This window comes from Leptodactylus fuscus, chromosome 6 (genome assembly GCF_031893055.1).
Source record: "Leptodactylus fuscus isolate aLepFus1 chromosome 6, aLepFus1.hap2, whole genome shotgun sequence".
Taxonomy (NCBI): domain Eukaryota; kingdom Metazoa; phylum Chordata; class Amphibia; order Anura; family Leptodactylidae; genus Leptodactylus; species Leptodactylus fuscus.
Window position 1 is genome coordinate 114,492,550 of NC_134270.1, and position 25,753 is coordinate 114,518,302.

The window sequence follows — 25,753 nt, forward strand, 5'->3', positions numbered from 1 at the left end:
ATGGACCTCAGCGGTCATGTGAGACAAGGTCTTCTACCAAAGAACTGGGGCGCCGTGAAACACCAGCAACATGCATCTTTTTGTTTTTCACCTTCCTGACCTCCTTGCAGAAAACTGTAGATCCTGGATAACCCCTTTAAGATTTTTCAATTCTCCAGTAAGATGTGGTTGTGGCAAAAAGTCTCACAAAGTATTGGAGGGTGGTGATGGGCGAAAGAATGGAAAATCTTTACATTGTCTACCAACAGCAAAAAAGATGGAAACTTTTTCATTCTTGGGATCTCCTACAAAGTTGATCAGATTCCAGGAGCCAGGTCAGTAACACATCTAGGAATTTGCTGGGGGCAACAAACTATTTGGTTGCTTTCTACGGATATCTAAGAATCTGCTTATTATCAGGCTACTAGTAAAATCCCATTGGCTTCAAGGAGAGTCACAGTAGAGAGCCTAAACTCTACGGTACCGAGTCGCTTTGTCCTAACACAGGACCATTACATTAAAAAACTTACACCACTTATTAGTCAGCTTAAAAGTTTTTTCTGCATGGAGTCGCAATTTAGGCCACACCCCTTTCCAGTGAGCCCACTCCCTTTTTCCAATAGGTTCTGTCTCATTTCACACATGCTGGAAAAGGGTCTAAACCACTTGATAAATGTGGGGTACTGCATGTTTTACAGTTTTTGGTACTAATGATACCAGAATCCGGACACAATTTTGATAATAACCTTATTGTGTGAAAGGAGATTTTGCAGTCCGCCGCTATAAATCAATAGGTAAACCAACCAGTAGTGTTACGCACAGCCACAACCTGACCCTGGCTAAAGAGTACATTCTAAAAAATGTAAAAAACATCCTACCACCAGGATAATCACCCATATCTCCATAAGAAAGAACGTTTGGAAATACTTGTGTGTGAATGCTCCTGGTAATTCTTAGACTATGTTCACACACTAGCATTAAAATACATTTCTTCAAAATACAAGTCTGATACAGACAAGTATTAGCTGAGGATGTGCCAAGTGTGCGTAGAAGATTAAATAAGGATTGGCCCAATTGCCATTCAAAGTGGTAAAGCCTTGGCTTTTCCATGTGGTAGCATGCAACTTATTCAAAACCTTCTGCACAAGGTTTCCAAAATATGAATGGCCTTGTGCCCGCTATGCAGTCTGCCATTAGATCTGACACCTACACATTAAACAGTAGGCCGCACATAAGCGATACTGTAATAAGGTTACAACGACACACCATACAACACTCATAAAACGTACTGTGACTTATACACATCATATACTTATGTCACACAATGGCGCCTGTGAGACCAAGAGAAACACTGCAACAGCAACGTCATAAAAGTTGCTCTATAGCCACAAACTATAGTTGTAGGAGTTATAAGGCAAAACCACCACAGCAGAATAGAAGAGAAACACATATCACGAAACAGATTGTCCCTTGCCAACCTTGTCTTCAAACCCCAGCTGATATGATCCAAGGTTGTGGGAATGTCTTGTGAGAAGGGAGGGTGGGCAGTGAGGAAAAGAAAGCAGAGAAAGAAAGAAGTAGGTCGCTGACAGACTGGAAAGCAGATGGGTATAAGGCAGACGTTAAATAACCCAACAGCTCCATACAGTCTACGATGGCGTCCTTATAGCTTAACACTCTCCATCATAGATATGGACTTGAGAAATTAGGATGTTCACACTTCTTTTTTCAGGCAATAGTTTTTTGTTTTTGCGTCCCATTCATTTCAATGGGTTTTACAAGGCAGAATTTGCCTGAAGATGGGCCCTAACGTTTTCTACCTGACTCCCACTGAAATGAATGGGAGCATTGGGAGTTTTTTTTTTTTTTTTAAAGCAGATTCCACCTCAAAAATCCAACTGCAAAAGAACTCCATGTGAACGCACTCTTATAGTGCAGGTAGAAGACCCAGCCAGTCTCAAAGTTGTTCAGTCAAAAATGGACAACCCTTTTAACTTTTAAATCAGTCAGGGCATTGGGGAAAAAAAACAAAAAACATTCACCTGTCCCAGGTGTCCTCCCAACACGTTCTGGTCCTTCTGCTGAAGCCGCTGATTGGTGAATCAGCAAATGGCATGCAATGTCACTACCTGATATCACAGGTACTCTTCCTGACGCCGGGTGACCGCTGAGGCCAATCAGTGGAGCTCCGGAAAAGACCTGGGAGAAGCCGCCGGAGCAAAAGAACCCACGAGGCATCGGGAGGACACCAGAGCATCGGGGGACAGGAGAGTACCGTATGCATTTATGTTTTCTCTACTGCCCCTGGTTGATTTAAAAGTTAAAGGGGCTTGTTCAATTTTGACTGGACAACCCCTTTAAGCAGCCTTTAAAAGTTAGATGTCTGTTCATCAAACCCTTGAATTTTGGGGGTTTTGCCCAGCAATCTAATATGTATGGGGTCCTGCCAACTCTTCCCTGATGACAGATGTTGACACAGATGTCTTCTTCATGGGGAAGAAACCTAACTGGCAGTGGTTATTTACCCTCTCCCACACTAAATGTGCACTGCCAGTATACATTCAGCGCATGTATACAGGAAAACTGTGAGAGAGACTTGGCAGCCGAAAAGGTATTCCAACTGCAGCCATCTCATATGTGTGAACAATTTTACAGCGATCAGAATAGCATAAGGGTTCAGAATTGTCATATGAAAACTAGTTACTGTCCTTTTACTGCAACCTTTGTCCTAAAACACAATGGGGCAGGGCTGGACACACACCATATCGGCACCAGAGGGGTGTCCAGTAACATTTCAGCAAATTTAGCAATTCTAAAAGAAAATGGCGTAAATTTAGGTGCATATCTACTATCATTGGATGCAGATTCTATTTTCTGTCTTTAGGAAAGCCTAAAGAAGTGCCAAGTTTTAGCAACTAACAAACACACACCATTTAAATTTTTGCACGAATCTGCTATGGACTTCTAAAACACAACACTTGATAAATCTGACCCAATGAGCGTTTGAAGATGCTACGTGAAACCGTGACAAGATAGCCCATAAATCTCGAGATGTATAAGAACAAATTTAGACTGGGGCAGCAAGCTATAGAAGACACTACAGGGTGCAGGAAATCGTATCCAGACTATAGATAATAAGGAATTCTTTCCTTAGTGCATCAATAGTAGAAAGTTATAGCACTGCAGAACAATAAAAGCCACTGGGCTGAATGCAGGGAGAACATATTCATTTAGGCCACCTGCATGGGGGCTCTGGTCCGCCACCACAGCACTGGCAGAGTTAACACCCCCACAGACAGGAATCCTAGGAATGCCAACAAATTCAGGGATATTACTGGCTGGAAGGAAGATGCAGGTTACCATGGTAGTAACACCCGCCTCCTGGAGACACAGTGGGCACGGGGAGCAATGCAAAGAATGGAAATATAGCTTAATGGACGAACTGCTACCCCTAGGACTGGCAGCGGCATGAATATTACATTGAGAAGTACGTGAATCCAAGAGAACCCTGCAGAAGAAAAAAAAAAAAAAGCACAAACATGATCTATGTAATAAAGATGGGCACATCTCCTGCCATTTAAGATGGCAAGGGCAAAGAGCGTACTGAAAGGAAGAATACAGGAAAATCAATTTCACTAATGCAGTAAATCTAGTAGTCGAAGCACAAAACCCAGTTATATGCAGGAGACAAGCCCACGACACAGGCGGACATTCTCTATTCGTAACTGATACAAGAGAATTATTGACCATAGGGAAGAGTTTCCAGCAAGGGCAGGCTCCGCTCGCTTACTGAGTATTGTAGAAAAGAACAGAGCTCAGTCAGTCCCCACCTAGCAGAATACAAAGAGCCTCACAGTGCCTTGTGCCATACACTAGGACCAGAATCCAATTCAGCTGGCAACAGCCGTGCCAAAGACTGCATTGAAGAAATACTTATGCATGCGGCCTACACTCCCGCAGAGAATACACAATTAAAGGGAGAGCCAGACATGAAATATACATTAACTAAGAAGGACACACAAGCTTTTCAAGAGTCAACAAGGAGAAAATCTAAGAAGGGTTTTCATAGGAATACATTTTTATTCGCTCATACAGTATACGGAGAAAAGCCACTTCCTAGTGTGGCGACTACCACACGTCTACATATACATCACTAAGCAAACATGCCAACAGGATGCCAAGTGTCCTTATGCAATACCAAGAGCCTGGCATCAACAAATACACCTACTGTATAACCTGGACATCTCTAAAAGTCCATGGGATGTGCCATAAATGTGAAAAACGGGAAATCAACGGGAATTAAACAACAAAAGCCTAAAAGTCCAGGACCTACGGCCTAAATCAAAATGGCTTTTACAGTACAAGCGCGTGTTCAGTGAACCTTGTGAGATTTGTCTCGCGAGGTTCACGTGCCGGTTTTGTTCAGACTGAACTGAAACTGGTCATTTCTTATGACCCCAGAGTATAATAGCAATTTCTACCCTCTTAGGAAATATTTGCTGAAAGTGACTTGCTCCAAAATTAGGTAAGGTCAGCAATTTCTTACTATAGTGTGCTTGGGTTAAATTCATGTTGCATCCATTTCTTACCTGCTATAACTGTTAGATGTAGGAAGTGTTCCTCAGTGTAGTCTTTGCTCCTAGCCCTTCTAGTATTTGGTGGCCAGGTGCGACCAGGCATGGACAGGAGTACTGGGACTATGTCTCCAGGCAAAAGTGGTCACAGTGATGTAGCTTCTGGCAAGCAGAAGTCCATCTTTGAAGGGAAATATAAGAAAGGGACCTATTCTTGATATTATCACAATTGGAGGGGGGGGGTGTAACATGTGACTGCTGATCTAGCATCTGGGAGAGGACAAGATAGCTGCTGCTCTCCAAGGTTGTGGCTTTCTATATCTGCTGTTACACAACAGTGTCTACATTGTGTGGCATCTGTAGTAGTCACCGAGAGATCTTTTAGGCCACTCCCTGTCCCCATAATTCTTACACAATTATCCATTTCCCACACAGTAGCAGCCAGTTAGCATTATATAGAAACCTAATGCTCAGGATACAATATTGAAATGAACAAAGTCTTTGGTGGGGGTTGAGAAGTTTTTAACTTCATGCATTTGGTACCTGATGGGAAGCTCTCTTTAATAAGATGTTCAATGTTAATGGACTCTTCTAAGACACTGGATTATTATTTAGACACACACATGGAAAGGTAATTTTTTTTATTGTCCAGTATCAACTACAACATGGGAAGGCGTGCCCCCAGAATGAGCTCATAAGGCAAGCTTGACAAAATGTACTTTGGGCCCCGAGGCCATGTGACATTTAGATAACATTTCACATCTGTAACCTGCATAGCCATAGAAATTCAGTGGTTTACAGAGAAGGATGCTCACATCATGTCCTGCTCCAAAAAGCGTCAATGCAAGAGACTTCTACAACAACTTCATGAAATTCCAGAGCAAATTCACATAAGATGTGACAACTTGGAATCCACATTCTCTTCAACCACAGCCCCTCAGGAATCCAACACTCAATCCAAAGCTTCTCAGCTGAGGCGCTATTCACATCTGCGTTCGGGTTGTCCGCTTGGGGACTGCCCAAATGGAAACCTATACAGATTAAAAAGCAGTTACCTGGGAAACCCATGGACCCCATAGACTATAACGGAGTCCGCTTTGTTTCCTGCTAGCAGCACTTTTCTTTCCACATGACTCGTGTGGAAACCAACCCGAAACCACATGGAACCCATTACAGTCTATGGGTCCATGTGGTTTCCTTAGGTAACCGCTTTTTTATGCATATAGATTTCCATTCGGGAGATCCCCATGTGGACTCCTCAAACAGAAACCCAAACGCAGATGTGAACCGGGCTTTCGCTGCTTTATACTATGGGGTTACAGAGGAACCATGAACTTATGGTTAAAAGTCTGTACACAATAGGGTTACATTTATCAAGCTATGTACTCCAAAATTCTAACAAATTATAAAATTTTAATAACAGATAAAAATAAATATAATAATAATAATAATAATAATAATAATAATAATAATAATAATAATAATATTTTTTTAAAATAAATGTAGTGACATATGTGCCTGACGTGTAACTGTGTTTGACTTACACAACCTACAGGTTGTTTGTTGCAGTGCGATGCCAGGACTATAAAGCAAGAGACAATATAATCATGAGAACCAGGCTCCCCCAAAAGCTGGCCAGCCGCGTTTTCACTATTACTGTGCACAAAAGAAAAGTTGTCACTCAGCAATAGGTAGGCAAGGAAAGCCTGTCTCCTTTCTCCCAAATCTAGCATCACACAGTTAGGATAGGTTCACATTTGTGTTGGAGTCTCCACTGCAGATTCTGCCTAAAATTGGTGGAGAGAAAAGCTTAATAGGGTTTATGGGGTCAACCTCAACAGCTCCAAAAAAGGCTTAGATGCCATGTAACAGCAAAATAACACTATACGAGTTTATAGAATCCTTATTTCCTTCGCTCTTCCCTTACTCCTTCTTTGAACCTAATGGATATAGTTCTTTATTTACCTGTACTAACTAATCTACAATCGATTTAGAAAGACTTGAAGGGCCATTGAAGTCAGCAAGTCTGTCACTACTTTGGCCACTTTCGGAGACTCACAAGTTCACTGAGACCATAGGAAAATCATATTTTTAATACAACACATTACAAGTTGTAACCTTGGAACAAGAAGTGATTATATGTGGATGAGACCCAGATTAGCACCAACATAATCCAATAAAAAGTCATAAATTAAAAGGGGGTTATCCACTTTATCAATTTTAATGGCCTATCCTTAGGCAACGGTCCAACACTGGGGACCCCTGCAGATCAGCCAATTGAAGCCAGGACAGCGCTGCTAACTCGCTACACAAAGTGTAGAAGGAGCTTTAGGTACTGCAGAACTGCCTCAATGAAGTCAATCGATTAGCTGATCTGCAGGGGTCCTGGGTGTGGATAACCCCATTAAAGTTTTTTATTTATTTATTTATTTATAAGAAAATCAAAACAGTAATAAATAGACATATAAATAATATTTTACATGGATCTAGTAAAATCCCTAAACAGCATAAGGAAAGATAACAGAAAGGAGGAAAAGGTTTCTACCATTTATAAATGCAGATAATTGTGGTCATCTTAAGTACTACTACTATAATAAGTCACTACTCACAGAGGGATGTGGCTCTGCCGGATGTCTACTTGTCTTAGTTCATCCTCCTCCACATCAGAGTCCCCTCCTGAACTACTTTCTGTGGCATCAGAGTCAAATCCTTGCTCACATGCTCGTAGCGTTGCAGCCCCTGAGCAGCTCAGCCTCTCTAGTTCAGTAGCTGTTCCCTTCAAAAAAGCATCCACACTGCCACTTCCAGCTTCTCCTCTACGTTGGGCATCAGCTTTACGAGTCACGACAGTCAAACGATTACGAGGAGTGTCTGGACCACGACCGAAGGCTGCCCCTACCAGACCGCCTAGCTGTTGATGGAGATGACGTTCAACCTGCTTTGCTTGGACTAGCTGAAGCCTCTTCTGAATTGATCGTGCCCTCTTTTCCATCTCCCCATGGCGACGTAACAAAGCTTTCAAGCGTGTATCAGAACCATGCTCGGCACGAGATCCCTTCTGTTCATGTTCCTCAGCAGGGGATCCTGGAGGAACAACTGGGGCTTTGACCCAAGGATCCAATGCAGGAATGGCAAGGCTTGGGGGCTTGTCCACGGCTGGCTTTGCAGGTCTTTTGGCCAGTCCGTTTAGAGGTCCTCCTTGGCCCCCTCTTCCAGAATTGGCAATTCCTCTCAGCTCCTCCAGGTTGAGTTCCAAAATGGAGGAACGCCCCCGACACAGTGACTGAGACAAGATAGACCGTGGAGTAAAAACTCCAGCCAATTTTCCAGATGTTCCACCGTAATTTGTTACCAGGTCTGGTGGGGCAGGTGGAGGAAGACAGCCACCGTTGGTCTCACCAAGGGGGAGGGAGGAAGATGGGGGCGCCAGCTTGAAGTGCAGGTTGTGGGCGTCAGGGGCAGGGTCAGTGAGAGCAGGTGCCATCGCAGCCATTCAGCACAAGGAATAGGGCAGGGGAGGGGGATGTTTCCCCAATGGGGGGGCTGACGTTGGCCACACTGCCCCCAGGCAACTCCAATGAGGGGTACCTATAAAGGGGGGAAAAAAAAAAAGTTACACATAAATACCTGCACATACATAATTTAAATCTATTAACAGGAAAATGACCACAAATTTACTCCAAGTTTGTAATTACACATTATAATGTAAAAAAAACTAAAAAAATAAAAGGGGGGGCGCACATTCAAACATCTCTGACGCTAGCTTCTACACACTAGCGTTGTGCTCTATAACGTTCAGGTCCGCAAGGGAATGACACAGCCGGACCGCCGTTTCAGTTTTGGTTACACATGAACATGTCAGGTGTATGTTTCAAAACTGAAGCCAGCGGAGAGAAAAGCCTTCTGGGACGGAGTCTTCAGCGTATGTGTGACCCCAGCCGAAACTTGGCAAATGCACCAGAGGTAGGAGTGCACCATATTCCTTTACCTCTGGGTGAGCAGACAAAATTACCACTCCTATAAACTACTCCCTTTAATCGCTTTTTTTTTGTGTAGACCCTAGCACCATATGGCATGGCCATAACCATGAAAATTTGGTAAATCATATAATGTAGAAACTACAACAAAATATACACAAAGTAGAAAGCGCTCAATATTTTGACATTGTAGAAATATAAAATGGTCACAAACAGTTGTCTATTGGGGTGTGGGTAGGGCTCTTCTCATGGACTAATTTGGAGCTGATTTTGAGAGAAATTCCACTCATCATCAGCAGCTCCATTTTCCAGCTGGAATTTGCTTCCATTGTTTTCAATGAGGGACGCTTCTTTTTTTCAGGATGCTGAAAAAACAAAACAAAAAGGATCCTGCTTGCCTTCCTGTGGATTCTGTGGCTGATTCAGCTGCAGATCCGGGGGCCAAGGCTCTCCCTCATTAGTCCCATTATGTCTGAGGCTAATAAGCAAGCAAATACACGGTGGAAAACCCGAAAAACCTCCTTTGGCTTTCTGTGATGACTTGTCAGAGGTCAGAATTTGAAGAGGAATCTGAGGCGGAAAGCTGAGCAGTCATGGCCCCCATACACTACTCTATGGGTCAGAGATGTGCTTGAAGGAAGCCCTTCTGTAACATGGCTGATGCAGAAACAGAGAAGTGGTCTGGCCACTCAAGAATTTTATTCCTCAAGGCCATTATATTGATCAACAATCAACATTGTCCCCATACAGTTTGAAGTTTACACAGGGCGATGTAAAATACAACAGCTTTCATATCACAAAAAAAAAAAAAAAAAAGGTTTTTGCTTGTTTGTCGGTTGCAGATTTACATAGACCAAGTATCTGCAACACTGGCTCCTTGGGAAGGTTGTTCCCGATAATAGGGCTACTACACAGAACCTGTCATCTTATGTTGTTTAAGCATGTTACAGCACAGAATGATATATGAGAGTATATACTAATCCGTCACTTCTATATGTGCATTCATACAGGGAGGGCTGTCTATTAGGACCGCCTACTGGACTCCATAACATAGAAAAAGCAGGGATTTCAATCAATAAGTTATACTGAATTCCTGCCCAATAACAAATGCAAGTGTGTGCAGATTTTCTAGTGTATCCAAAACACAGTAATCTTGAAGTCATAGCCTAGACGTCATAAGTCTGGCTGGCGTCTTATCTAGACAGCCCATACTTTAAACAAACTCTTGCCATAATAGTTTACTTTACAACAGCACATGGTCGTGGAGAGCACACGGCATACTTCTGGATTGGGCAAGACATCCATCCAGGCCATTGGATAAAGGATATGTTGATAACTATACACTATAACCAACATTGCTGATACATGAATACACAACATCAAAATTCTGTGGCATATAAAAAGGGAAATGTTCTAAAACAATTGTTCAATAATTCTAATCAAATGGTTAATTAATGGAGATATTGGTTTTGATCATAATTGCCCACCATCTGCAACTGACCACACTATCAGAGGACTGGGCAATCCCCTTGAGCCTGGTAGCCAACATGCCCAAAATTTGCAACAGGCACTAAACTCTTAAGCGGTTTTCTATTGACGGCCATTCGCCAATGCCTACCCCTGAACCATAAACTGCCTGGTCCAAAATTTCTGCTCTAATCCTTTTTCTGACCTCAAATTTACAAAATCAGTTTCTGAAAGCAAGACATGATTGGTGAAATCCAGCAATGATACCTCCGGACCACCCACCACTCACTCCCTGCCGATGTGGCTGCATCCGCACAGCTACGTAAAGGCCAATTATTGGATTCAGCACAAACACCAATGGGGAGCAGCAGAGATGTTGGAGTGATGGGGGATTCAGGAGGCAAGTACCCCATTTGCTTTTTAATGAAACCAGAGAACCCCTATATTAAAAGAGCTTTACCACCTGTGAATGACCCATAACTTGTTTTGGTGGCACAACTTAAAGCCGTTTCCCAACAAGCATGTGTTCTACACAGAGAGAGTGGAGAAAGCCAATGCCATGTTGATTTCCAACTTCCATGACCCTCTTCTTGCCCATTAGATGGTTGGCTGGCCGCTCCCATTGAATCCTCCTGGTTTGGCCAAGATACATCTTATTGGGTTTCCTAAAGCTGGCCATCCACATAGAAGACTTTTACATTTTTTTAAACCAATTAAAGTTTCCCAGAATCCCAAGAAGAATTTTCATAGCGATCAACAGACCCACCCCTCCAAAAAAAACCCTCAAAGAACAGTAGCAAATTTTTGCACATAACGGCCACCTTGGAAATACATGGTGATCTTGAAGGCCAAACATAAGGCATTATTTTGGGGTTATTATCCTGATCTGTAAAATGTTCTCCACAGACGAGAAACAAAACATATTGACATTAATAGTGTTAGGCCCGATTCATATCTGCGCATGGGTTTCCGTTCTTAGGGACCCCCCGAATGGAAACCTAAGCTGCATAAAAAAGGGATTACCTAAGGAAACTCATGGACCCTATAGACTATAATGGGGTCTGTGTGGTTTCCGCACGGAAAATGCAGAAAGATAAGTGTTGCTTGCAGGACTTTTCTCTCTGCACAGAGGGGAACGGAATGGCCCGAAAGCAGATGTGAACTGGGCCTTAAAGTGTTGTCCAGGATTAGAAAATATAACCACTTAGATCTTAAAACAGCACTACTACTGTCCATTGGTTTTGTCTAGTCCCTCAGACCATTGAGTCGAATAGGGTTGAGCTACAATACCACACACCTCCTGCAGACAGGAGTGGTGCTGTGGTCTATCTTGTGTAGAAGATAGCAGACTTGTTTTTGTAATTCTTGTCAACCCCTTTAAATCTGGATTAAGTCAATATTACTATACAAACGGAGAAAGTGAAAATCCATTGCCTACTATACTCATGTTAGATAAAATAGGGGATTCATCTGTACTGCTCCACAAAGTGATGTCTGCTCATTACAGAACAATGTCGATGTCAGCCGGTGTAAAGAAACTAATGTCAGCAATACCAGACGGTTAAAAGAAATACCAACATGTTCATCAGCACTCTAGGGCGGAATAAGAAATTCCTAGCACTGCAGGAACTAAGTCGGAGACAAAGGCTAAGTGAGAGGACTCGAAGGCTTGCAATCTAAGCATGACGTGTGTGCAGAGTCCTGGAGGTAGATGTATGAGGGATGGGGGGTGCACAAAGCCAGGGGGCTGTGAAATGAAAAGACAAGTTGGAGTATACTGCAGAAGACAGATAATGTCAAGCATCAGTGATATTAAAGGACAGTTATAGAGGTTATTGAGACAGAGATTATAGCTGGAAACTACCATGGAGCGAGCACAGAAAATACAGGTAACTGGGGACACGAGAGAAGTAGCATAGGAGGGCTCACTAATGCGAGTAAACCAGAAGGCAAACAACATATGGCCAAGACTTCTAAACACCTAGGTGGAAGTGAGGGCAGGAGAGCAGGTGACAGTCGCAGAGGGTCAGAAAAGGTGGGACTCTCAGACTAGAAAATGAAAGAAAGAAGGATTTAAGAAGAGCAGCAAGAAGACAGGGCAAGGAAGGATCAATGCAGAACACAAAGGACCCAAAAGGAGAAAGAGGTGGGTGGGAAGCTGCATTGAGTGATATGCGGATGAGATAGCAACACAAGGAACGTGTGGCCACTGGATGGAAGGAGGACTCCCAACTACTACAGGGGTGCGGGTTACAGAAAATCAAAGGAGGGTGGGGGTCTGAGAAGGGAGCAGCTTGGACAGAAGATGGGAAATAAAACTGGGGGGCATGACAGAGCAACATACAGGGATCCAGATTATAATAAGGAGAGCGGGCAAGGCTGCCAAGGACTGCAAAGCCTTATTAATCAGCAAGATGGAGCAAGAAGGGGGGATACTGGCCTCACTATGGAGGCGGCAATACTAGCCACACTTCCATCTGTCACATGACAGCCCCTACAGATTCTAAATACTAACACAGCTGTGATCTATATGTACCACGCTACCTGACTAGGCGCCCTACACCAGCAGCTGTGATCCAATACTATCACTACAGGCAAACAAAACACAAATTACCCAAGAAGAAGCAGCAGCAGCAGCGCCTCCCCCCTCCAGGCAGGGTCAGGGCGGTGGCATGCAAAGGGTTACTGGAGGGAACTACAGAGTGCAGGGGCCCTTTAAGAGCTATTTAATAAGGGCATTGAAAGTCTGCACGGGACACAAAAGGGTTAAAGGTGGGGAGAGCAGAATAAAAAGGAGACTTACACAGGATGCAGCTCCTAGAAGGAAGTGTGAGTGTCCAGCAGTCCAGTCAGGGGCCCTCAGCAGCCTTCAGGGGCCCCTCCTCTACTCAGCAGCCTCGCTAGCCAACAAATTCTTCTCTCTCTCTCCCCCCCCCCCACAGGGGGGCAATAGGAAAGGTCGGGGGGTGAATAATAAAAAATGTAATGTGCTCCTAGTCAAGAGTTCCAAGAAGAGAATGCACCGAGCCCCAGGGGGAAGAAAACAGTCCGACAGGCTCCCCGAGCGCCAAACCGGGGTACGGGGGTGCTGCAGTGACCCCCCCGATCTATCGCCGGATCCTGGGGAGGAGAGGGGCAAAATGGCGCCGTCAGAGAGACGGACGGAGAGGAAGACTGCGAGGGAGGGGGAGGTGGAGACTCTGATAGATCGGGGGGAGGAAGCGTGGAGAGGAGGGGACTGACACTAAAGGCGGCTGCTCCCAGGCTCCCCCGTGTGGACAGCCTCAGGTATGACCGCGTGCCGCGCACTACAAGCTAACATGAGCCCACGGAGTACACAGGAAAACGCAGCCTATTTGTCGCACAATGGGGGATGGACTCGCCATTTATTGTCACCGCTTTTCCCGGGAAAAGTTTTACAGCAAGAAATTAGCCAGAAGCTAAAAAACTTCTGGCGCTAACGGCTTGTAGTCTAGCGGGAAAAGCAGCATTCACTTCTAGTATGTAATGCAGTGAGGTATCTATGGGGGTGGAAAGCCGGAAGGCACAGGGGTCATATGGGGGGCTCATCTGATAAAGAGACCACCTCACCACAGTAAACTACAACTCCCTGACAATAGCTGGAGTGTACAGTAATGTTACAGCTTCATTGTGAGGTTATGTGCTCCCCTTCAGAGCACCGGCCTCCTGTCTGCGCCTCATGTATAAACTGGTCCAGGTTCACATGTGCATCACAGACTCATTGGAAGACTTTCAAAACTACTGAAGCCCTATGGGGCTACAATGAGGCCACCGTTTTGCAAAAATAAGTCAAAACTGAATACATGACACTTATGGCATAAATGACAAATCTACATTTCCGTCATTACACTGGGCCCTTGCCATGAATCTTGTGAATCATCCACTTTAGCGGGCATCATTATAACAAGCATAATATAATACGAATTGGCCCCAAAGTACTTCAGAGGAGCAGAGGATATAGGTCAGTGCTCTGGAGGGGAGCACATAACTTGACAATAAACTTGGCATCCTTAAGTGAAGGCCCCAGATTCCAGAAATGCAGTGTTTTTTTGTTGCAGATTTTGCTGCATTTTTGAGCCAAAGTCAGGAGTGGCTTGAAACAGAATGGAAAATATAAAAGGAAGATCTTAAAGGGATTCTACCACTAAAACACAATTTTTTCTAGTTAACATGTCGGAATAGCCTTTAGAAAGGCTATTCGTCTCCTACCTTTTGAAGTGCTCTCCACCGCGCCGTTCGTTCACAATACCGGTTTGTACCGGTATGCTAATTCGTTCTCTCGCAGCGATGGGGGCGTCCCCATTGCAGCTCGAAAACCGTCCGCAGCGCCGCCTCTATGGTCTTCGGTGTCCTCCCCTTCCTTCTTCAATGTCATGTTGGACGCCTGCGCAGTACGCTCTGTTCGGCGAAGACTTCAAAGAACGTACTGCGCATGCGCAAAATTGCGGCGCCCACACTATGGTTGCGGGCATGCGCAGTACGTTCTTTGAAGTCTTCGCCGAACAGAGTGTACTGCGCAGGCGTCCGACATGACGTTGAAGAAGGAAGGGGAGGACACCGAAGACCATAGAGGCGGCGCTGCGGACAGTTTTCGAGCTGCAATGGGGACGCCCCCATCGCTGCTCCTGCGATGGGGGACGCCCCCATCGCTGCGAGAGAACGAATTAGCATACCGGTACAAACCGGTATTGTGAACGAACGGCGCGGCGGAGAGCACTTCAAAAGGTAGGAGACGAATAGCCTTTCTAAAGGCTATTCCGACATGTTAACTAGAAAAATCACCGTTTCCACAATGTGGAGCCATAGCCTTAGGATACGTCAATAACATCAGACGACCCACAAACGCCACTTATTCATAGCCATAGCCATTGTATAGTGGCTCTGTCTAGTATTACACCCAAGTCCCATTCATCTGAATAGGACTTATACACAGAAACGCCACGTGATGTCACAGATCTAAAGAACAGGTCACGAAATTCGCATATGGCAGACCCTTCAAACAGATGACTGGATAGTGAAATATAATACTGACCGTTTGACAGTCTTATACGGGACCACTACCTGTATGTGAATCCAGTCTTACCCTAGATCACCTGTGAAACTCATTCCATGTTTTCGAGGGATTTACCAGCCTGACCTTCATGCCAGAGACATGCTGTCTTGTACCAATTAAGGTGCGGGAGGGTCTTCTAGCATCAGAGCTCTGTATTGCTCCGGGTCCTGCTCCTGGCAAGACATTTAGGCCGGTAAATCCAGCTAACATAGACCTCGTTTCACAGGTGAATTTCGGTCACGTGAATCTAAGGTTAGAATGCCTTTCCACATGGTAGATTTCTGCCACTGTAATCCGTTCAATTGAAAGCAATTGTATTTCCGACATGTCAACCCCATTTAGATGAAGAGAATCTGCAGCGTGTGAATAACCCCATGACACTCCCGATAGTAATCTATCATTAAGTTACTGTGTTTACCATCATGAGGAATAGTGATTGGATTTTATGGATGGGACAAAGTTCATGTCACTCAAGGGACGGGCTCTCTCCAGTCACCATCCTAACTGTATATATGACTATGTACAAAGGAGAAGCCACATGCTAGATGATAATCGACAGTTTATGTTCACAGAGGAATTTGGAGAGCTTTTTACACCTCAAAAATATATGAGGCAGATTATCGTTGGTTTTTAACGGGCGGCAGAGATGGAGACTTTTTTTTTCAGTGCGCAGAAGGGATCATCTGCAGTTTCTACATGAGAATCACCACTGAAACCCTGGCATGTGGCCTCTTTTTGTGGCCATTTTGTAGAACAAAAGGCCTGCTCAAAATCTCTCTAAACCACTCTAAATTCCTCCCTTCAAACATACCCATACTGTGATGGTCATAATAAAATAAAAAACTGAGTTTAAGGTAAGTTTACACAGGGTTTTTTGGTCAGGATTTTGAGGCTGTATTCACTTCAAAATCCTGACCAAAAAGACGGCTCCCATTGAAATCAATGGGAGCCGGTCAAGTGGTGAGATGGCCATTTCACCTCGTGATTCAGCCTGAAGACGCTCCCTCCTCCCAACTAGGCCCATTCATTGGGCCTAATACGGAGCGGAGTGTGCGACTGGATGCCAGTGCAGTGCACTGGCATTCAGTTGCGGCTACCCGTTTTTTTGGACCTGATCCTGAAGCGGAGGCAGCCTCAGGTTCTGGTCCAAAAAAAACTCTGTGTTACCCTTAGGATTAAGAAGGAAAAGTTACAGTATGCTGCTGTAATAAGTCATTAAATCCCATCTCCTACTTGTACCCGATTAAAGTGGGCCTTTCACCAGCTTGAGCCCCTTTTCTCTTTTAACAGGTGCCCCTCTACTCATTCCAGCACAGTTGGGAGATTTTTCTGGAATCAGCGTCGTTCTTTTCGGCACCTGACGTGCTAAATAGACTTGATCCGGATGGACAGTGTCAGAGCTCAGAATCACGCCCCCTTGCCTGTTTCTGCCTGACGCCACCCAAGTGATATTAGGCAGTCTTGTTAACAAACTAACAGAACAGATTTCTCAGGAACGGTGTGTGCTAAAGGACAAAATTCCAAGTGTATGATAATCAGTGGAGCGGCGCTTATTACAGGATGAAAAGAACTTGTGAAAGGTCTTCCTTTAACAAATCCTATCCTCATACTGCAGATAAAACTTACAGTGCAAAAGTGGTTTTTCGAGCACACGTGGCCTTAGCGGGTTACAATAACTAATGTGCAAAGATTTTTTTTTTTAGGGTTTATGTAGATATCACAGGGTTGGCTTTACTAGTCTGCCATCCCTCACAGCACAGCTAAATAACCTGTGAAAATGAGAGAGAGAAGGCAGAGGGATTTGGGGGATGGAAGCTGGTACCAATCACGTGACTGGGTCAAAACCAGCCCAGGACTCCCAGGTCCTGCATGAAGAAACCTAGGGAACAGGATCTGGTGCTGATCACATATGCCAAGTAACTGCCAGCCAAAGTAAGTTAAACAAAGGACTCTGGACAACCCCTTAACCTTTGGGACCCTTGTCAATCTAGACAATGGCTTGGCAGGAAACTACAGCACTGCTCCATTCAACTAAAGTGGGCCCGCACAGCAGGTGGAGGAGTGTGTGCCAGGGACCCTTAGCTACAAAGTGTAGCGCTGTAGCATCCCCCCTCCCCCACAAAAATGAATGTACATTTACAGTAGTGGAAATCATTATTCATAGTAAATGGAATAGTTGCAGACCTTCTAACAACAACGGCTCAAACAGTAAAAAAAATCCTAATAGTGGCTGAAGTGGAAGCAAATGACCCCTGTGATGAGCTATAGAGTGAAGTGCCCGGCTGTAGACAATGGTGTGACTGTGGGTGTGTATGTCTACAATGAACACACACCTGTACTGTATTACGCCACTCCCTGGGAATGTTAGTCACTTTGCCTTTTATCAGTACGCCAGGCCAATGACACAAGAGAGCTGTATCATCCAGCACGACTAGAACAGTACATTTCTAGAAACTAAAGAGCGGCGGAGGATTTTTCTACCTTGTTATCTGTTTTTGACATTGAAGGCAACAGCATAGTCGGTTGTGAAAAACGTAGCCGAGAATAGACATGTTCACATAAAAATAGCCCAAAGCTGTGTACAGTGCATGAAATACAAACAAAGGGGCAAATTTATTAAGACTGGAGTATTGTAAGCCAATCTTAGTAAACAAACCAACTAGTGCAGGGACTAAGATTTAGGGTCAGTTCACATGTGAACTGCCCGCGCGGGTTTTGACACCGAGAGAGACGCAGTGAGCCGCGTCTCTCTCGTCAAAACCCGCCTGCCGCGACCATCGCGGTCGCGGCTTTCCCCTCCGCTGTCGGAGCTTTGGGGGCGGAAGAAAGGGCATGTCCTTTCTTTTCTCCGCTAGCGGCAGCCCGCCGCTAGCGGAAAAAAAAAGCCCGGTGGTCTACATAGACCACCATTGTAAAGGGGCGGATTTTGAAGCGAAATCCGCTGTCAAAATCCGCCCCTTTGTTCACGCGTGAACTAGCCCTTATAAAGCAGCCCGCCTTAATCCCCAGTGTCGTAGAATGTGTCGGACAAGATGCGCATGTTTTACACACAAAATGACTTGCGCCGAACGTATCCAAGTTTCATCTCTCTACGACAATTTTCTGGCATAGAGGGAATTACAAATCCCCTTTTATACGGTAACTATATTTCACAGACAAACACTGTGCAGGGACTTGGACTCCCAGTGCTATGGTTATCTATGACACTAGGAGTCCCTGACCCTCAGTGGGACTATTGTCCCGTACCATGATCATGTTTCCAGTACGGGACAATAGTCTCACGGGGAGGTAGGGACTACTAGCATAACAGGTGACTAAGATACTTGTCTGGATCCATGCGTGGAAAATATACCATGGAAACCTTAAAGAAGTGTTAATTTCTGAGAAATAAAAGTTCGCCGGATATAGCTAAACAGCTTTTTACAACGTTAATTCACATTCATTGTAGCATGTAAGTTTAGAAGTGCAACTCTGTAAGGATACCCAAGAGTTGACGTAAATGACAAAGTCACTTGCACAAACCCTTTACCACAACACATGCAGTCCTGTATATATACAGTGTGCTGCCATATGGTGCCGCATATAGCCCACAATTTGTTTTCTCTCATATAGTCTATGGGCACAACGCAGAACTAGGAATCCGGTCAGAGGACAACTATTCCATGTATTCCAACTTTTTAGCATCGATAACTAGAAGTTCCGTGAAGGCGAGCCTTTAGACGCAGCAAGTAAAACTTCATGGCCTTCATTTTCTTGAGTGCCTCAGCACAGCGAGCTTAGCATAAGCACTAGTCTTTGTTCTCTACTGTACAGCCCTGCAGGATATGTTGACACTATAAATAAAAGCACACTGTCAGCAGCTGCAGTGGTGCCCACTAGAGGGAGTCCAGCACACACCAGGAATGCACCAAAGAGCCTCCCGCGCACAACACAAACAACCTAGGGAGGGGTGTGATGTCAGAGGGGAGAGAGCAAAGCATGCAGGGTAATGTAGTCCTGGCAGAACCCACAGGCACAATGCAAAACAAGCATGCTGCTGCCTACAGCTCAGTGCAGCATGTTCCTGCTTATAGACAGGGGCTGTATCTTACTCCCACACTGCATGAGCACAAGCCTAGCATTCAATAGACAGGACTGTGCCATAAAACAGCACTGCAGCTCTACCAAAAACCTGCAGTGTAGTAAACAGCGAAAAACCAATCTACAATCTTAGAGACTCAAAGCAAGCACGCTTTACTTAAGACCAATGCTGCATGGGTGAGCTGGACCCATGCCATAAAAACCGCTTGACATTGCAGATTAGTCATCCTTTATTCACAAGGGGTCAACCCATTCTACAGCACGCTGGAGTTGCCAGGAACTTGCGTATAACATATAATGACAATGCTGGACAGAAGAGCTTGCAATCTAACAGTAACTCTTGACATAGGTCATTCTAACTAGTATGGTTCAAGAGTTTACAATCCAATAGATTCACAGGTTAGTACACACTCACCACTCAAGTGTCACAGACACAGAAGAATATTACTACCAAATTAATAACTACCCCAAGGTGAAGAATCCTGTGTGTTTGTAAGGGAAGGACCCCGACACAATACACTAGGGATTAAAGTCATTACCATTATGATCAATATACAGGCCGGCCTTGACAGTCTCTATGGAATAATTATCTGTTTTCTATACAATCCAGGGGTGTCCTGGTAATCTGCAGGCAGGGGGTTCATTGTGCAAATGGAAAACAAAGCGCACATTGCCGTAGTCTGGAATTCTATCACATTAGACACCAACCACGAGGTCACAGTACATTAGGCAAAGACCCAGCCTGCCCTGATAACATTTAGCCAACGTACCCGCTTTTGCCATGCCACTGAATTTTTTTTTTAAATCATTTGCTCCAAAAATATTTTAAATTATATTAGCGAAAAATACCAAATTGCTTATTCCATCCCTAGCACCCCTTTTACAACTGTGTTACATAAGAGTTGTATTTCCTTAGTGGACTGCGAAAATGTATGTTCTTCTGCAATATTATAAGAATAAGAAAGAAAATAAAATAAAATAAAAAAACACACATTAGCCCATTACAGGATATAGACAAAAACCCAAAAGGGGGCAGTGATGGATCATGCGAAGGCATGTCAAATTGAAAGGGAAAAAAAAACAAAAAAAACTACAAATCCCATAATGCCCTAAAAAAGGAAAAAGTTACATAAATATGTAGTTTTTAAAAGCATAATCATGAGTATAGGTCATGCGAAAAGTAAAAAGGGGGTGGGGGGGACTAGTCTGCAGAGCTTACACTTTGCAGCAGAATTGCGGGGGTCGGTGGGGAGGTTCCTTAGCATGGCAGGCTGACATGGAGGGAAATTCCAAAACAATAGAGGTAAGGAAGGCGTGTACCTAAAGCAAATGTGTAAGGAAGCCCTATTAAAGGCAAAGCATGTACTTACAGGCAGACGAGGGGGTGCTCCTGGGTGCAGGCGAGAGAAAAGCTGCAGATCTCAGCACAGAGACAACACAGATCATTGCTGCTGTCTCTGAATCATATTCCAGCTTTGCACTAACCACACACAAGCTGCACTAATGTGAGCTCCTGCAACACCCCCTCCCCTCTCCACAACACCAGGATGAGTCCATGTAACCCCCAGGGGAGGACACCATGCATATGTAAGACTCACACTCACAATCCCTAAGTACCGCCATGTAAGAATGGCCCGCATTACTCAGACTGGCACCACACTAACTCACAGGATAAGAAGTTTACAGAGAAGTGACAAATGAGCAAAACGATTGCATTTAGGTGAGAACAGCTCTACCCTTTGTGCAGTCTCAATGGTATTTCCAACTGCTGCTTGCTCAGAAAAATGGGATTGCAGTACCAGCCTGTGACCACCACAGGGCAGCAAAGACAAAATAACGTGTCATATGCTGGAGTTCATTTAACACGGCTCCTATTATGCAACAGGCAGACAACGCAATGATCACACAAGCTACTAATATATTCCAACAGAGGAGTAATTCTCACAAACAGGCGCCCATAGGAAAGTTAGAAATCCAGAAACTTTTCTACATGTAATAAAGACAGAATATGCAATGCATGATCTAAGCACCAGAAGAGCTTTGGAACTCGTAGGCTATGTTCACATTGGTTTTTCTGTCAAGCTGAAAGTAAGGCTCCAAACCAGTGCGTTTTTAGGACCGTTTTGTAATGCGGTTTTTAGATTCAGTACATTTTTGGCTCCCTCTGATTTCAATGCAATTTTCACCCTTGATTCTGTCTCAAGATAGCTGAAAAACACACGCTGTCCTAACTGAAAAAACACCGCCAAACAATGGGAGACACATTTCAGGTGGTTTTGGTGGCAATTTTGAGGCAAAAACAAAAAAGCTTCAACATCAGGATTAAAAAGTATTCAAGACATGCTCTGTGTACCTTCACACGCTGTAACGCTCCGCTCATTTTGTCCATTTTACACACGTAAAAAAAATACATGTGTAAAATATCATGGAGTTCAATGGCTTACGCGCGTATTTTTGATCGCTCAAAATTACGCACTCAAAAATACGCGCGTAAGCCATTGAACTCCATGGCTAACTACATTTTACACGTGTATTTTTATACGTGTAAAATGGACTAAATGAGCAGAGCGTTACAGCGTGTGAAGGCTAAAATACTAGAACTCCCAGCAAGGCCAAAAGCAATGGTCTGCGACTCACAAACTCCAGTTATTGGAAAACTACAACTCCTACGGTAGCATTTCCAGACATGCTGGGAGTTGTAGTTTTACAACCGGTTGGAGACCACTTCTCTATAGCATACTTCCACCAACATTATAAGATATCAAGGCAAACATCATTGTGTGTTGTGGATTTTCATTCATTAAAGTGTTAAGATAATATAAAAACCCTATATTTCAGATTTATTTCAGGGGAAACATTAAACCCAAAAATGTAGTGATGGGATCATAACTGATCTACTTCTATTACTGAATCCAAATGTAAAATGTGACCAAGTAAGGACAAAGCTCTAGGACAGTGATGGCGAACCTTTTAGGCCAGGTTTACACAGGGTTTTTTGGACCGGAATTTGACGAGGAGGCCTCCTCAGATTTCGGTCCAAAAACAGCTAGCCACAACGGGATCCTGCACCGGCATCCTGTTGCGGCTTCCCGCTCTGGATTAGGCCCAAATGAATGGGCCTAGTTGGGAGGTTGTGTCACGAGGCAGACATCCGTGGCTGAATGAGCCACGGAATCCGCCTGAAGAAAGGGCATGTCGCTTCTTTTTTCTGCAAACGGGAACAAATCGCATGTGGAAAAAGGAAATGACCGGCTCTTATTGATTTTAAAGGGAGGCGTTTTTTTGAGCCGGATTCTGACGTGGATTTTGCACCAAAATCCGTCCCAAAAAAACCTGTGTGAACCCTGCCTTAGAGACAGAGTGCCCAAACTGCAACTCAAAACCCACTAAATTATCACAAAGTGCCAACACGGCAATTTAACTTTAATACTTTGTAGATCTACAATTTCGGACAATTACAGACCCGCAAAATACAGTGGTGTGAATGAGGCTTTACAGAGCTTTCGATTATACAAACAACTTTGTTCTGCATTTGGTATAATTTTGAACAATTAATGTTCACTATTTACATCATACAGATCTGTTTTATTGGACCGTGCAATATTATTATGACCTGTAATAATACCACATGTCTGCTATAAAACATATACTGTGTGATATAAATAGTAAAGGGTCCACAATCAGTCCAATCTACAGTGCCTCCCACACAGTACAATCTGCTCCACGATAGCCCCCACACAGTACAATCTGCTCCACAGTGGCCACTACACAGTACAATCTGCTCCACAGTGGTCTCCACACAGTATAATCTATTCCACAGATGGGTGCCCACAGAGAGGGCTCTGAGTGCCACCTCTGGCACCCGTGCCATAGGTTCGCCCTCATGGCTCTAGGCAACTTTCAGAAAATCTTTAGTGACCACAATGCAGCTGTCACATAACATAGGGTAGCATTGTGGTCACTTACACTGAAGAAATATGCAATTTTATCACAACCGTAAGTTGCCGTGAAATCAGGCGCTAAAAGGAAATGTTGTCCGTTCTTGAACATAATGGCAGATACCTAGCAGTAGATACAATCTCTCAATCGTGTACACACAAGCACATGAAAAGATATGTAGCATGGCCCATGATGTGAGACATCAGACCGTCCCTGGACACTAGTGCATAGGTTGTCATTGTGTTTGCTTAGGTATAAGCATTGCACAGACACTCATACACACACTGAATTATGTATGACAGATAAGAGATTTGGCTTGGTTACCTGTATCCAGAAGATCCACATGATGATGGTCAGATGTTCCAGTAGGTACATACTCATGAAGCTAAAACCACACACACACAGGCTAAAAGGGATATCCAGCCAGGTCGCAGAACATCTGTAGAAATAAAAAGAGCCATATTTTTATGAAGGAAGCTAAAGATACTTGGTGGCCACTGAGCTATGCAATAATGCCCCAAATAGAGAAACCAATCTATTCCATACTTAAAGTCTAAATCCATAAAAACAAAATGGGTTCATGTTGGAAGTGGTAATTCCACAACAGGTTGGCGGCTACTGGTACTGGCAAACCGGCCGGTTTTGCAAACAACATTTAGTAGAGTTTTTCTGCTGTTTATTGTGGCTTCTTTTGGCAGTTTTTATCATTTTTGGATGAAAAATGTTTTTCAAAAGACCTGCAGAGTTTTCTGTCTCTATTATACCTATATGGAAGAGTCCAGCATTTCCGTAGGTATAACTGACATGCTGCAATTTACTAAAACACGATGGTTTTTAAAATCGCAGCATTTCCACTGCGAATCTCATCCACTTTGTAGGCACTTTTGTTTTCGCAATGAAGGTACTTTGCGTTCGGCTAAAAAAAAAAAAACGGTTTCCCCGCGAACAGGCAGAAGACGCACACGGGCGGTCACCTCTGCAAACCCATTCAAGTGACTGGGTTTGAAAGCTGACTGCCCGGTTTCCGTCTCCTGACCAGTTTTGCGAGGCAAAAGACGGAAAACGGCCATATTGGCTAAACCGGAGACCGGGCACAGATGTGAACCCGCCCTTAGAGTCAGTTAATGTCTTTTTTTATACTGCCCTTTTTTGGGGTTTTTTTGTTTCTGCTTTATGAGCATGCGCAGAAAAAAACGGCCAAAAAATAACGGACAGTAACTTAACTAATGACTATCAGTTACTGTCCGTTATAAGTCTGTTGCCCATAGATTTCAATGTTAAAAAAATAATGGACACAAAAGTCCTGCATGTAGGATTTTTTTGTCCGCAGGAAAAAAAATGGATTTATGACGGATTTGGTGTAAATGGACACGAATGGACACAAGATAAAATCCCATTGAAACAAATGGAAATTTTAACGGATTACTGACAGTTCAGCTAGAGTCCGTTGCTAAAATCTTGTAACGGACAATAGCTACGGACACTGCTGACGGTCACCAACAGTAGTGTGAATGCCCCATTATTTAAATGCTTCTTTTTCATGGTCTTTTTCAGTTTAAATAGTTTTTGCCCATTAAAATTGATGGGTGTATGAAAATCATACAACATATACTGTTAAACTTCATGGATCCTAATAACTACAAAATATAGCAATTTTGGGAGGAAAAAAAAAAGATTAATCTATTTTTGCTAAATTAATAAAAGTTCAACTTTGGACAAAACACATCCAAAATAAATCTATAGGATTGTGTACTGCCTGAGGAAACCATAGACAACACACATCTGTGAAAAACAGAGACGCAAACAACACCTTACACTTCAGCCCCTTGCAGATTTGTGAAAAACCCGGATAACACACCCACCCTTTCAGTTCTATAGGTTCATGCATATGACTGTAAATTACACAGTCCCGTGTACAGGCAGACAGTGAGGGCCGCAAAATATGGCACATGTCCTATTTCCGTACGATTTTGCGGCCATGCTTCTGCAACTCTTATTCATTGAATGATGACATCAGTGTGTCGCCAGTGCACTGGCCGTGCTGTTCAACCAATAAAGGCCCCACGTAGCACTGTGTCACAGTCTTTTACACTTTTTTTTTATAGCCATTTGCCACTTTGTGCTTTAGCCTTTAGGCTAAGGTCCTACATAGCAGGACTTATTTCTGAGGACACGGAAACACCACTGTAATGTAGAATATCATGCTGGCAGTTGTAGTCCATCAACAGTCTAATACATGTAAGTGTATATGTTATGTATTATACTTACTGGTCTGATGGCGGCTGCATTCTGTATTTCTCACAATTACAAGTCCCAAATAATGATGTAGATGTATTTGTCCTTTAAAAAAAAATTAAAAAATTGTATTATTATCTAAAACCAGAGCTGTGGAGTCGGTAAGCCAAACCAGTACAGCAACTACTGTCATAAATAGTGGACAGCCAGGATCAGAGCGGAGGCTGGTTATGAGGTGAAATTCGCCTCAAATTCAGTCACGTGAACTTTTATTAATGCGCAAAAATAAGCTAGTGAATAAATCCCTATGAAAGTAAATATAGAATAAACTATGTATCTAATTATTATATAAAGGGGTATCCCATCTTTTTGTTCTTATGAAAAGTTATACAATTCCTGCTCTAGTTCCTCACAGTCTTCAAGACCTC

General features: G+C 43.7%; 1 protein-coding gene across 4 annotated transcripts in view; it reads right to left on the reverse strand.

The window, feature by feature from the left end:
- Positions 1-25,430, reverse strand: part of KANSL1 (KAT8 regulatory NSL complex subunit 1) — a 67,275-nt gene extending 41,845 nt beyond the window's left edge. For 2 of the 4 annotated variants that reach the window (XR_012716893.1, XM_075277095.1), the window contains exons 1-2: positions 12,801-13,159; positions 7,163-8,141 (exon numbers count right to left, since the gene is read on the reverse strand). Coding sequence is in view for 3 of the 4 variants with exons in the window: in XM_075277095.1 (XP_075133196.1) it covers positions 7,163-8,046 (884 nt within the window). In the remaining variant the exon portion in view is untranslated. Of the gene's footprint in view, positions 1-7,162; positions 8,142-12,800; positions 13,160-20,521; positions 20,648-23,414; positions 23,530-25,358 lie in introns of those variants that run through there. The other 2 variants (XM_075277097.1, XM_075277096.1) reach the window with 2 other exon arrangements.
- Positions 25,431-25,753: the final 323 nt, after the last annotated feature.